Below are 12,388 nucleotides of genomic sequence, written 5' to 3'. Positions count from 1 at the left end.
GCAGCAGCAGCAGCAGCAGCAGCAGCAGCAGCTACAACAGCAGCAGCAGCAGATGGGCCTCTTGAGCCAGAGTCGAACTTTACTGTCCCCTCAACAGCAGCAGCAGCAGCAGCAGCAGCAGCAACAGCAGCAGCAGCAGCAGCAGCAGCAGCAGCAGCAAGTGACACTCGGCCCTGGCCTGCCAGCCAAGCCTCTGCAACACTTTTCTAGCCCCGGAGCCCTGGGCCCAACCCTCATCCTAACGGGCAAGGAACAAAACATTGTAGAGGCGGCTCTTCCTCCGGAGGCCACTGAGGGGCCCTCCACGCATCAGGGAGGGCCGTTAGCAGTAGGGACTGTACCAGAGTCAGTGGCCACTGAACCAGGGGAGGTAAAGCCCTCACTCTCCGGGGACTCACAACTCGTCCTTGTCCAGCCCCAGGCCCAGCCTCAGCCCAACCCTGTGCAGCTGCAGCCACCTCTGAGGCTCCCAGGACAACAGCAGCAGCAAGTTAACTTGCTCCACACAGCGGGTGTGGGAAGCCACGGGCAACCAGGCAGTGGATCATCTTCTGAGGCCTCATCTATGCCCCACGTGCTGGCCCAATCCTCTGTTTCCTTAGGGGAACAGCTTGGACCCATGACCCAGAACCTTCTGAGCTCCCAGCAGCCCCTTGGACTAGAGCGGCCCATGCAAAATAATGCAGGGCCACAGCCTGCCAAACCAGGATCTGTCCCCCAGCCTGGGCAGAGCCTGCCTGGGGCTGGGGTCATGCCTACAGTGGGTCAGCTTCGAGCACAGCTTCAAGGAGTCCTGGCCAAAAACCCGCAGCTGCGGCACTTGAGTCCTCAGCAGCAGCAGCAGCTACAGGCACTCCTCATGCAGCGGCAGCTACAGCAGAGTCAGGCAGTACGCCAGGCCCTGCCCTACCAGGAGCCTGGGACCCAGCCTTCTCCCCTCCAGGGCCTCCTGGGCCGCCAACCCCAACTTGGGGGCTTCCCTGGATCCCAGACAGGCCCTCTTCAGGAGCTGGGGGCAGGGCTTCGACCTCAGGGCCCACCCCGGCTCCCCGCCCCACAAGGAGCCTTATCCACAGGACCAGTCCTTGGCCCTGTCCTTCCCACGCCTCCACCATCCAGCCCCCAAGAGCCAAAGAGACCTTCCTCACAGTTACCTTCCCCCAGCTCCCAGCTTCCCTCTGAGGCCCAGCTCCCTACCACCCAACCAGGAACCCCCAAACCCCAGGGGCCACCCTTGGAGCTGCCTCCTGGGAGAGTCTCACCTGCTGCTGCCCAGCTTGCAGATACCTTCTTTGGCAAGGGGCTGGGACCTTGGGACCCCCCAGACAACCTAGCGGAAGCCCAGAAGCCGGACCAAAGCAGCCTGGTACCTGGGCATCTGGAGCAGGTGAATGGGCAGGTGGTACCCGAGCCACCCCATCTCAGCATCAAGCAGGAGCCTCGGGAAGAGCCATGTGCCCTGGGAGCCCAGGCAGTGAAGAGGGAGGCCAACGGAGAGCCAATAGGGGCACCAGGTACCAGCAACCACCTCCTGCTGGCAGGCCCTCGCTCAGAGGCCGGGCATCTGCTCTTGCAGAAGCTTCTACGAGCAAAGAATGTGCAACTCAGCACTGGGCGGGGGCCCGAGGGGCTGCGAGCTGAGATCAACGGGCACATTGACAGCAAGCTGGCTGGGCTGGAGCAGAAACTACAGGGTACCCCCAGCAACAAGGAGGTGAGTACTCTAGCTGGAGTGGAGCAGACGGTGCGGGGCCTGGAGCCCGGGGGCAGAGTGAACAGGTCTGGGTGGAATGAGGTGAGGGCTCCGAGGGGGACGGCGGCCTTCACCGTGGGTTTATCTGGCTTAGGATACAGCAGCAAGGAAGCCTTTGACACCGAAGCCCAAGAGGGTACAGAAGGCAAGCGACAGGTTGGTGAGCTCCCGAAAGAAGCTGCGGAAGGAGGACGGGGTCAGGGCCAGCGAGGCCCTGCTGAAACAGCTGAAACAGGTGACCCCCAGGAGCCAGTCCCCTGGTCCCGTCCCAGGATAGGGGGCAGCCTGGCCCCCACCTGTGCAGTAGCAGAGATGTACACGCTGCAGGTTTCCAGCCTTGTCGTCTCGCCCCTCCTAGGAGCTGTCCCTGCTGCCCCTCGCGGAGCCCGCCATCACCGCCAATTTTAGCCTCTTTGCTCCCTTCGGCAGCGGCTGCCCAGTCAACGGGCAGTGCCAGCTGAGGGGGGCCTTTGGAAGTGGGACGCTGCCCACAGGCCCTGACTACTATTCCCAGCTGCTTACCAAGGTCAGAAAAATGGCAATACCTTTTGGGGACGGTGAGGTTCCTGGGGAGGTGGAGATGGGGATGGCAGACTTGTGGAAATCACTGGTACAGTGTAGGGCCAGGAGATCATGTCAGTCTCCCTATGCCATCTTGCACACAACACCCCACCCCCACCCCCAGAATAACCTGAGTAACCCGCCGACACCACCCTCGTCGCTGCCCCCCACCCCACCCCCATCGGTGCAGCAGAAGATGGTGAATGGCGTCACTCCATCTGAAGAGCTGGGGGAGCACCCCAAGGATGCCACCTCTGCCCGGGATACTGAAGGGACGCTGAGGGGTAAGTCAGGAGCGGAGCGAGCTTCTCCTTCTCTGCTAGGTCTGGGTGGCTGGGGTCATGTGGTACAGTTTAAGATAGGAGTGGGCTGTGTGTTGCTCTGTGTGCATACACTCCAGGGTCCTTGAGATAAGAAGGGCCTCTTCAGGACTGATTTGTTGGAGGCAGTGGCTGGTTTCTGGAGTCTAGAGCAGAGGCAACAGGACAGGGAGCGTATTTATGAGGCTTTCACTTACAGGGAATAGCCCAGCTTCCTTACCCAGTGGGTACGAACTACAATCAGATCTGGATTTGAATCCTGGCTCCTGCATCGATTTAGCTGTGTTACTGCAGCCAAATTGATTGACTTGTGTGAGGCTCAGTTTTCTCACTATGGAATAAAAATAGTGCTCGCCTAATGGAGTCGCTAAAAGACTACAAACAAAGAAGGTACTTACAGAGTACCTCTTCAGAAAGGCTCAGTAAATATAGGTTGTCTGCCCTAAACTGGTAGGTGGGTGGAGGGGTAGACAGTGGTCATGATAGCTAAGCTAGGTCTTGTACTAGTTAGGCCTGAACCATGTGGGAGAAAGCACCATGGGCTCTGGCCACCCTCAGCCTGACTTTTCTTCTCCCACCTACCCCTCAGATGCTTCAGAGGTGAAGAGTCTAGACCTGCTGGCCGCCTTGCCTACGCCCCCTCATAATCAGACCGAGGATGTCAGGTGCGGGCGGGACCAGAAATGGGGATGAGGAATGGGGGTGCGGGCAGGTCGCCTTATTTTTCCCTTGGACAGTGGCAGATTTCAAGCAGGGCTGTGACATCTACTAATCTCTAGATTTGGGAGGTGGCATCTGTAGGGCCTTAGCAATGGATGTCTGCTTTTGGCCCACAGGATGGAGAGTGACGAGGACAGCGATTCTCCTGACAGCATTGTGCCAGCTTCGTCCCCCGAGAGCATCCTGGGGGAGGAAGCCCCTCGTTTCCCTCAGCTGGGCTCAGGCCGGTGGGAGCAGGACGACCGGGCTCTCTCCCCCGTCATCCCCATCATTCCTCGGGCCAGCATCCCAGGTAGAGGTTGCTCTGGGCATGGACCGGTCCTGGCCAGGCCGGGCTGCATTGTCAGAGGTTGGGGAGAGAGGCAGCAGGAGCTTACACAGGTCCCTCTTTCTCCTTCAGTCTTCCCAGACAGCAAACCTTATGGGGCCCTGGACCTGGAGGCCCCTGGGAAGCTGCCTGCCACAACTTGGGAGAAGGGCAAAGGAAGCGAGGTGTCAGTCATGCTGACAGTTTCTGCCGCTGCTGCCAAGGTATGTTCCTGGGGGTGCCTCGGAGGCCAAGGGGATGCTGGTCAGTGGGCAGTCCCGGGAGCTTCTCTGGATAAATACAATCATTTAAAACTATGTATTGAGGACCTACTGTGTATGAAAGCCTGAGCTGGACTGTGGGATTAGGAAAAATGTAGCACAAGGGGTCCCTGCCCTCAAGGGGCTCACAGTTCCGTGGTAAAGACACAAGTCAACAAATAGGAGAGTGTGTATGATGCGACGAGTGCTACAAAACGGCGTGTCCCCAGTCACACTGGGTGGAATTCTGGTTTTTCGAAAATGTTATCAGGGTTTTGTGGTCAAAGGAAACTGGAAATCCCAGTTGAAATAGCAAAACAGGTTTCTTTATCACAAGACTCTGCAGATCCTTTACTTTGCTAGTGTGTATTGTGAATTTCCAGGTAGCGGATGTAGTGTGTGTCATTTCCCAAACCCAGCAGACACAGGTCTCTTTCTGTGGAGCTCCCGTTAGTACCCACAGCGGTTAGGGAGAGGCTGCCCATAAAGGAAACGTATGAGAAGAGCTGGATGGCACAGGGGCAAGACTGATGGCACATGGCCACCTGGGGAGTTGCCTTCTGAGTGTCCTTGTCCCTACCAAGCTGGTGGTAGTTCTCACTCCACGCACTCTGCTGACACGGCTGTCCCATCCCCTTTCCTGCCCTGGCAGAACCTGAATGGTGTGATGGTGGCAGTGGCAGAGCTACTAAGCATGAAGATCCCCAACTCCTATGAGGTGCTGTTCCCAGAGAGCCCTGCCCGGGCAGGCATTGAGCCTAAGAAGGGGGAAGCTGAGGGCCCTGGTGAGTTTGGCAGGAGAACTCCTTGGGACCTGCAGGGAATGATTCTGGTGGGAGGCTCTGACCCCTTCCTTCCTGCAGGTGGGAAAGAAAAGGGTCTGGGAGGCAAGAGCCCAGAAGCTGGCCCTGATTGGCTGAAGCAGTTTGATGCTGTGTTGCCCGGCTATACCCTCAAGAGCCAGTTAGACATCTTGAGCCTCCTCAAACAGGTGGGTCTGTTGACGGGAAAGGGGTGGGTGTCTGGCTAGGACCGAGAAGGCACAGGGCTTTTGGGCGAATGGAATCTGGGTGGGAGGAGAGAGGTGACTGGTTCAGCGAGGAGCTGGCACTAATGGTACAGGGTGTCTTCCCATATAGGAGAGCCCTGCCCCAGAGCCACCCACCCAGCACAGCTACACCTACAACGTCTCCAACCTGGACGTGCGGCAGCTCTCGGCCCCGCCTCCTGAAGCGCCCTCCCCACCCCCGTCCCCTTTGGCGCCCTCTCCTGCCAGCCCCCCTGCTGAACCCTTGGGTGAACTTCCAGCTGAGCCCTCAGCTGAGCCGCCGGTCCCCTCGCCTCTGCCACTTGCCTCGTCCCCTGAATCAGCCCGGCCCAAGCCCCGAGCCCGGCCGTCTGAGGAAGGCGAAGACTCCCGGCCCCCTCGCCTCAAGAAGTGGAAGGGGGTGCGCTGGAAGCGTCTCCGGCTGCTGCTGACCATCCAGAAGGGTGGTGTGCGGCAGGAGGACGAGCGGGAAGTGGCGGAGTTCATGGAGCAGCTTGGCACAGCCCTGCGACCTGACAAGGTGCCTCGAGACATGCGGCGCTGCTGCTTCTGTCATGAGGAGGGGGATGGGGCCACGGATGGGCCCGCTCGCCTGCTGAACCTGGACCTGGACTTGTGGGTGCACCTCAACTGTGCCCTGTGGTCCACGGAGGTATATGAGACCCAGGGTGGGGCACTGATGAACGTGGAGGTTGCCCTGCACCGAGGACTGCTCACCAAGTGCTCCCTGTGCCAGCGCACTGGTGCCACCAGCAGCTGCAATCGCATGCGTTGCCCCAACGTCTACCATTTTGCCTGCGCCATCCGCGCCAAGTGCATGTTCTTCAAGGACAAGACCATGCTGTGTCCGATGCATAAGATCAAGGGGCCCTGCGAGCAGGAGCTGAGCTCTTTTGCTGTCTTCCGGCGGGTCTACATTGAGCGAGATGAGGTGAAGCAAATCGCCAGCATCATCCAGCGGGGGGAGCGGCTGCACATGTTCCGTGTAGGGGGCCTTGTGTTCCACGCCATCGGACAGCTGCTGCCCCACCAGATGGCCGACTTCCACAGTGCCACCGCCCTCTATCCCGTGGGCTACGAGGCCACACGCATCTACTGGAGCCTCCGTACTAACAACCGCCGCTGCTGCTACCGCTGCTCCATCGGCGAGAACAACGGGCGGCCGGAGTTTGTGATCAAAGTCATGGAGCAGGGCCTGGAGGACCTGGTCTTCACTGACGCCTCTCCCCAGGGTGAGCATGGGGCCCTTGAAGTGGTAATACGGAATTGGGCAAGTGTCTCCCAGCGTCCCCTTTACGGTGTTGAGAAGACACCTGCAGGCTCCTCATGAGTGATCTTTCTCCCCCACTTAGGGCAGGCAGAGGTCTCTTGAAGATCTCCAGAGAAAGTGTTTTGACCGCTCAGTCACCTTGAATTCCCTTGTGATAGAGGGTATTTTGCTTGTCTGACTACACGTATGTCAGCTCCTTCTCCTAACTCAGTGGATCTAAAGGATACAGTTCTGAGACTCCGTCTTCCAGCTCACCCAATCTGATTCTAGCCTTGAGTTCCTTATGGTTGCTTTTCGCTGGATAAGATCTTGATCTTAGTTTCAGTGTTACTGATAAAAGTAACAGTAAGAGTTACATTGTAGTGAGCATGTGCTGTGTGCCATAAACTAAGCTGAGTGATTTATACAGGTTATTTTGTTCACACAAAACCCTGCAAGCCGAGTACTCTCATTATGCCAAGTTTTACACATAGAGAAACTGAGTAGTGAGATTTAAGTATTTGCCTTAAGGTCCCATGGCCAGTATTAAAACTTGAACCCAAGTCTTCTCAACTCCAAAACATGCCTGTGCTGGGTATCCTGGGCCCTGGGTTCATGTTTCTGTGTCTCAAGGCTCTCTGATGCCCCTCCAGGGTGGGAAGCCTCCTGGCTTGTTGAGGGAGACTGAGATTGGGAGGCCAAGAGGGGCTCCTGAAGAGCCACACACCCTCCTGACAGCAAGGTGGGCAGGCTACAGAAAACAAACGTAGCTTCAGGTGGAGGTTAGGGCTGAGGTCAGTGAGCAGAAGTTGCCTCTGAGGGCTGCTCTCTTTCCTTGCCTCTCAGCTGTGTGGAATCGCATCATTGAGCCTGTGGCTGCCATGAGGAAAGAGGCTGACATGCTGCGGCTCTTCCCCGAGTACCTGAAAGGCGAGGAGCTCTTTGGGCTGACAGTGCACGCCGTGCTGCGCATAGCTGAATCAGTAAGGAAGGGGCCAGGGGTGGGGGCAGGTGGGCGTGGGGAAGGTTGGTTCTGCCCCAGAAGTGCTCGGGCTAAAGTGAGCATGACCTGTGCCCGCAGCTGCCTGGAGTGGAAAGCTGTCAAAATTATTTATTCCGCTATGGACGCCACCCCCTGATGGAGCTGCCACTCATGATCAACCCCACTGGTTGTGCTCGATCAGAGCCTAAAATCCTCACACACTACAAACGGTGAGCTTGTGGGGGGTTGGTAGGGACCCTCTGGCCAATTACAAGTGTTTGGGGTTACAGATCAGAGTTCCCTTGGAGAGACTGGGGGTTCACTCTAGGCCTCCTGATTAGAGGGTGCGCAGGTATCACTAGGGTATCCATTTCCTCCCCGAGCCTGCTCAGGTATTCTGGGTTGACCTGCAGTCTAGACATAGACTTATCTTGGGCACCCTGGGAATGGCCGTTGGGGAGGTTCTGGGTAGACAGTGGTGAAATCATATGAAATGTATAAACGACCCAGTCACCACCTTCCTTTCCTGTTTTGCTTCCAGGGGGCCTGTGATTCTCCCAAACCTCAGACAGACGCCCCCTGAGTGCTAGGTTCGCCTTCCCTTCCCCAGACTGAGTTGGTGTCAAAAATAAATAATTAGGAATATAATAGGAAAAATAATAAAACCTTACATTTGTATAGCACTTTATACTTTTTTTTTCAAAGCGTTTTCACATCCATTATCTCATTTGATCCTCACAACAACCTTATGAGGTAGGTAGGGCAGGTGGTATGATCCCCATTTTACAGCTGAGAAAACTGAGACCCAGAAAGATTAAGTGACTAGACAAAGGTCACAGCTGGGACCAGAGCCTTATCTCTTGGCTTGTGGCCCACTGTCCTTGCTGTGTGCCGCAGTGGGCTGACCTTGGCCCCTGGGCAGAGGGAGGCAAAACCCGCGCGAGGAGGGCTTTCTTGAAGGCCTTCGGTCGCTCCTCAGGCTGTCGTAGAGCGCCAGACTCTACCCCAGCCAGCCCTGGTCCTTGATGCTCTACAACAGTGGTTTTCAAACTGTGTGTGTTCCAGAAAGCCCTGGAACACATAAACTGAGTAGGCAGAACTTGGCCCTCTCCATGCATAACTCCCCCTTCCCCAAATTGGATTCAACCAGAAGAGTTCCTCTTCCATCTAGTTTATGTATGGGAGTTCCGGTAATGTTTTGTTAAAGAAAAAAACACAAAGATTTCTTCTGTATAAAAAAAGAACCAGTTTGAAAACCACTGCTCTGGGATGGGCAAGAATTTGGCTGGTGCCCTAGGGTGGTGAAAAGGCATCCTCCTAGGCAGCAGTCATTCCCCTGCACTGAGCCATCTGCACAGAGCCCAATGTTACATCAGAGAAGAGGACAGTCTAAAGAAAGGAAAGGATACTACCTTTTGGCTATGAATTCAGAGCCAATTTTAATTAAAATCCAGCCCAATGTGGCAGACATGGCCCCCATTTTCAGAGCTTCCAGTATGAGCAGGAAGTAGGACTCAGATATTTGAACAAATGATGAGCTTAAATTCCAGGCCTGGGCTGCTTGGGGAAGACCTCCCAGAGGTCTTGAGCATGGCCTTGAGTCTGGTTTGGCAGGAGGGTGGTAGAAGGTGGGGAGATGGGAGAGCGGGCTCAGTGTAGGGGAATCAGTGCCCCTTCCCTTCCTCCATGCCCCACCCCACCCCCCATCCTGGGCTTTCTTTGCCACCCAGGCTGTTGGAAGGGTCCCCATAGCTAGTTGCTGCCTCACCAAAGCCAAGACTCAGATGCCTCTACTCCATTCCCAAGGCAGCACATGCCCCTAACCGGAGCGTTGCACATCCCAGGGAGGAAGCGGGTGGTGTGTGCCTGGTCTGGGGAAGAGCTGTCTTGTCATGGACTATATCACCTCCCAGGCCCCACACTCTGAACAGCACCAGCATGTCCAAGGCATATCAGAGCACCTTCACAGGCGAGACCAACACCCCGTACAGCAAACAGTTTGTGCACTCGAAGTCATCTCAGTACCGGCGGCTCCGCACTGAGTGGAAGAACAATGTATATCTGGCTCGCTCCCGTATCCAGGGCCTGGGGCTCTATGCGGCCAAGGACCTAGAAAAGCACACAATGGTCATTGAGTACATTGGCACCATCATTCGCAATGAGGTGGCCAACCGGCGGGAGAAAATCTATGAGGAGCAGGTATGGGCTGGCAGAGGGGCCATCATGGTGCGTGGTCCACACTTAGCCAAGGGGCAAGGGGCAGGATTGGGACCAGAGGGGCAGGTGGAAAGCTGTGGGAAGAGGAGGGGAGAGGCAGGAGAATGGAAGAATAGGAAATGAAGATAAGCCCACTGCCCAAGTCCACTCCTTGATCTCGCCACCGCCGCTGCCATTCTCTGATATTCTTGCCCCTTCCTCTGCAACCTCTGCCTTTCTAGAATCGAGGCATCTACATGTTTCGAATAAACAACGAACATGTCATTGATGCTACGTTGACTGGAGGCCCTGCCAGGTGAGAGAGGGATGAGTAAGAAGGGATTTAAGAGTCCCCGAGGGTGGCATTCTGGGGGTGGGCCAACAGGGAACCAGAACCATCCAACCCAGTTGCTCGGCGTTTCTGACTTTGTCCCACTGCCTAGGTACATTAACCATTCCTGTGCCCCTAACTGTGTGGCGGAAGTTGTGACATTTGACAAGGAGGACAAAATCATCATCATCTCCAGCCGGCGAATCCCCAAAGGAGAGGAGGTAAGAGGAAGCATCCCTCAGTGAGTGACAAAGCAGCTCCCTCTTCTCTGCCATTTGCTGCAAGTCAAAAATCCAAGGCCACTGCCCTCCCCCACTTCCTCTGGGGGACTGGCATTGATTCTGCCCTCTTCTCTTTCCAGCTGACATATGACTATCAGTTTGATTTTGAGGACGATCAGCACAAGATCCCCTGCCACTGTGGAGCCTGGAATTGTCGGAAATGGATGAACTAAGAAGCTTTGAGGCTACCAGGCAGGGGAGTCCCCCACCCCAACCTCTTCCCTGAAAGGGATGAGGGGGAAGAGAGGTAGCAGCCAGAGCCAGGACCCAGGGCTGGGGCTGCCGGCTGACCGGAGCCCCTGGAGCAGGAGGCTGGGGCAGAGGGCCCTAGGCCACGCCCACCCTGGGCACCAGGGATGACCCTCTTCCCCGCCACTGGCCCCCAGGCTGGCATCTCTGCCCCCAGCTCCAGGAGGGGTCAGACAGAAGCAGCCATTGGGCATCTCAGGTTTGAGGGGGATATGGGCTGGGAACTACCCAGAAGCATCTGGGAGGCAGCAGGGAGGGGGGAGGAGGATGTGTAGCCGGGCCTCACAGCCCTGCTGCTCCCACCGACCTCTCTGGCCCAACTCGAGGCTGCAAAGAGACTTGACTAAGCTTGACAATCCCAAAGGCCGGGTCCCACACCTGGCCCTGCCTGCCGGGTCCTGCCCCCACCCTCACCCCCATCCCCTTCCCTCTCAATCTGTCTCTGTCTCCCTCTTCTCCTCTGTGTTTCTGTCTCTCTATGGGTTGTGTTTCCTTGTTTTCCACTCTGACAAATGCAACATGAACGGGAAAGAGGCGCCCCGCTGCCCAGGAGGGCAAGCCGGGCAAGCCGGGCAAGGAGACCCCGCACCCACACCTACCTCATTTAAGTGTTGGATTTTTTGCTGTTTTGAAATGTGAGACCCTCTCCAAGCCCCCTACTGCCCCAACCCTCTCCCCCACCTCACTGCCCTCTTCTGAGTGGGTGGAAGGGGGGTAGGAGGAAGAAGAAAAAACAACAACAAAAAATCCATCTTTGTTTTTAATTACGGGCATGGGATGGTGGTTGAGACTAATGATGATGAAGATTGGGGATGACTGGCCCCTAGTTGCTCTAGGACTTCCTTCTCCATCTGGACATGGGGGCAGGAGGGGTGTGCTAAACTTAGGACCAGGATATCTCCCTCCGGTTTTCCCAACCCCATCATGAGCCCATTTGCCCTCCAGCCCCTGGATAGGGTGGGTGGGTGGTAGGGTGAGGGCTATCCCTGAGTGGCATGCCCATACCCAGTGAGGCAGGGTGTGGCCCGGAGCTCCCACTTTCCCTCCGTCACCAAACTGCTGCTGGTCTGGTGGGAAGGGGTGGTGATGTGGGGCTGGGGGAGCTTAGTGTCAGCGCGGGGAGGGTGGGGGGTATTTATCTATTTATACATGGGATTGTACATAGTCTTGTGGGGCATGGGGGAGCCGGCTGGAGGTGAGAACCCTCCCCTCTCCCCCCACCCCCGGGGAGAGCAAATGTAAAACTACTAATTTTTGTGCTTTATATATTCTATATAAATATATCTATTTTCTTTTTACAAAACCAGTTTATAAATGGTAGGGGGGCGTGGGGCGGACACATGGAGCTCCCCTTGTGGGGGAGCCCCCTCCATTACCCAACCTACCGCCCTTTTCCTCACCCCCTCCTCCCCACCCCCTGGCTGTGACTGCTGTAAGGGGGGGCTATAGAGGCTGGGCGATTCCCACCCCCTTTTGTATAGTTGGACTATGTTATAACGCACAAAAGTGAGCTGGCCCCAGGGGGAGCCAGAGGGTAATGGGTTCCCCTGCCTCCTCCCTTGTCCTTCCCCTTTCTGCCCAAGCTTGTGCTGCAGTTGAACCTCTTCCTGGGGGTAGGGTTAGGTCAGGGGGTGGGTTAGGCCCCAGACCCCTCTCTGGTAGGGAGCCATGGGGATGAAGATGAAGCTTATATGCAGTTCTCTCCTAGGGGCTGTGGGCAAAGGGCATTTTGTAATTAATATTTTCAAGAATCAAATGTCTGGAGTGTAGGGGTGGGCTTGGTGGTGGTGTATGGGCGGGCCTGCTGGAGGGGGAGCACGGTTGCTGTTGTGATTTTAGGTTTGTTTTTGTTTGTTTTCGAATTTGGGGGGTTGCGGATTGATGGGGGTAGGGAGATTTTTTTTTTTCTAAGCTGCTTCCTCAACTGTTTCAAGCTGCAAATGTTTAAGAGAATAACATCCCCTCACCCCCACGGAAACCACTGTAGTTAAATCAGACAGTGGGGAGACTGGGCTGCTGCCCCCAAAGCCATTGGATGTTCCTTTTCCAAGAGCAAAGAAGGTCTAGGCTACAGGGAGGGGGAGATTGGCTCCTGCGAGTCAGGCTCTGGTTGGGGCTTGGGCCCTGGGAT

The 12,388-nt window shown here is 56.3% G+C and overlaps 1 protein-coding gene across 1 annotated transcript in view; it reads left to right on the top strand.

Annotated features, from left to right (window-relative positions):
- KMT2D (lysine methyltransferase 2D) overlaps nucleotides 1–11,180 on the top strand; it is a 37,148-nt gene extending 25,968 nt beyond the window's left edge. Inside the window, exons 42-58 of the mRNA XM_082850433.1 lie at nucleotides 29–1,714; nucleotides 1,848–1,988; nucleotides 2,112–2,279; nucleotides 2,439–2,598; nucleotides 3,224–3,299; nucleotides 3,471–3,646; nucleotides 3,755–3,885; nucleotides 4,574–4,706; nucleotides 4,785–4,912; nucleotides 5,061–6,201; nucleotides 7,065–7,201; nucleotides 7,300–7,430; nucleotides 7,906–7,953; nucleotides 9,114–9,399; nucleotides 9,639–9,712; nucleotides 9,840–9,948; nucleotides 10,089–11,180. Coding sequence (XP_082706559.1) covers nucleotides 29–1,714; nucleotides 1,848–1,988; nucleotides 2,112–2,279; nucleotides 2,439–2,598; nucleotides 3,224–3,299; nucleotides 3,471–3,646; nucleotides 3,755–3,885; nucleotides 4,574–4,706; nucleotides 4,785–4,912; nucleotides 5,061–6,201; nucleotides 7,065–7,201; nucleotides 7,300–7,430; nucleotides 7,906–7,953; nucleotides 9,114–9,399; nucleotides 9,639–9,712; nucleotides 9,840–9,948; nucleotides 10,089–10,181 — 4,818 coding nt within the window. The 3' untranslated portion in view covers nucleotides 10,182–11,180. The remainder of the gene's footprint in view (nucleotides 1–28; nucleotides 1,715–1,847; nucleotides 1,989–2,111; nucleotides 2,280–2,438; nucleotides 2,599–3,223; nucleotides 3,300–3,470; nucleotides 3,647–3,754; nucleotides 3,886–4,573; nucleotides 4,707–4,784; nucleotides 4,913–5,060; nucleotides 6,202–7,064; nucleotides 7,202–7,299; nucleotides 7,431–7,905; nucleotides 7,954–9,113; nucleotides 9,400–9,638; nucleotides 9,713–9,839; nucleotides 9,949–10,088) is intronic.
- The last annotated feature ends 1,208 nt before the right edge of the window (nucleotides 11,181–12,388 follow it).

Source organism: Leucopleurus acutus, assembly GCF_964270905.1.
Source record: "Leucopleurus acutus genome assembly, chromosome: 11".
NCBI lineage: Eukaryota > Metazoa > Chordata > Mammalia > Artiodactyla > Delphinidae > Leucopleurus > Leucopleurus acutus.
Note: the sequence above shows the minus strand (reverse complement) of the source record. Positions and strands in the feature narration are given on the sequence as shown.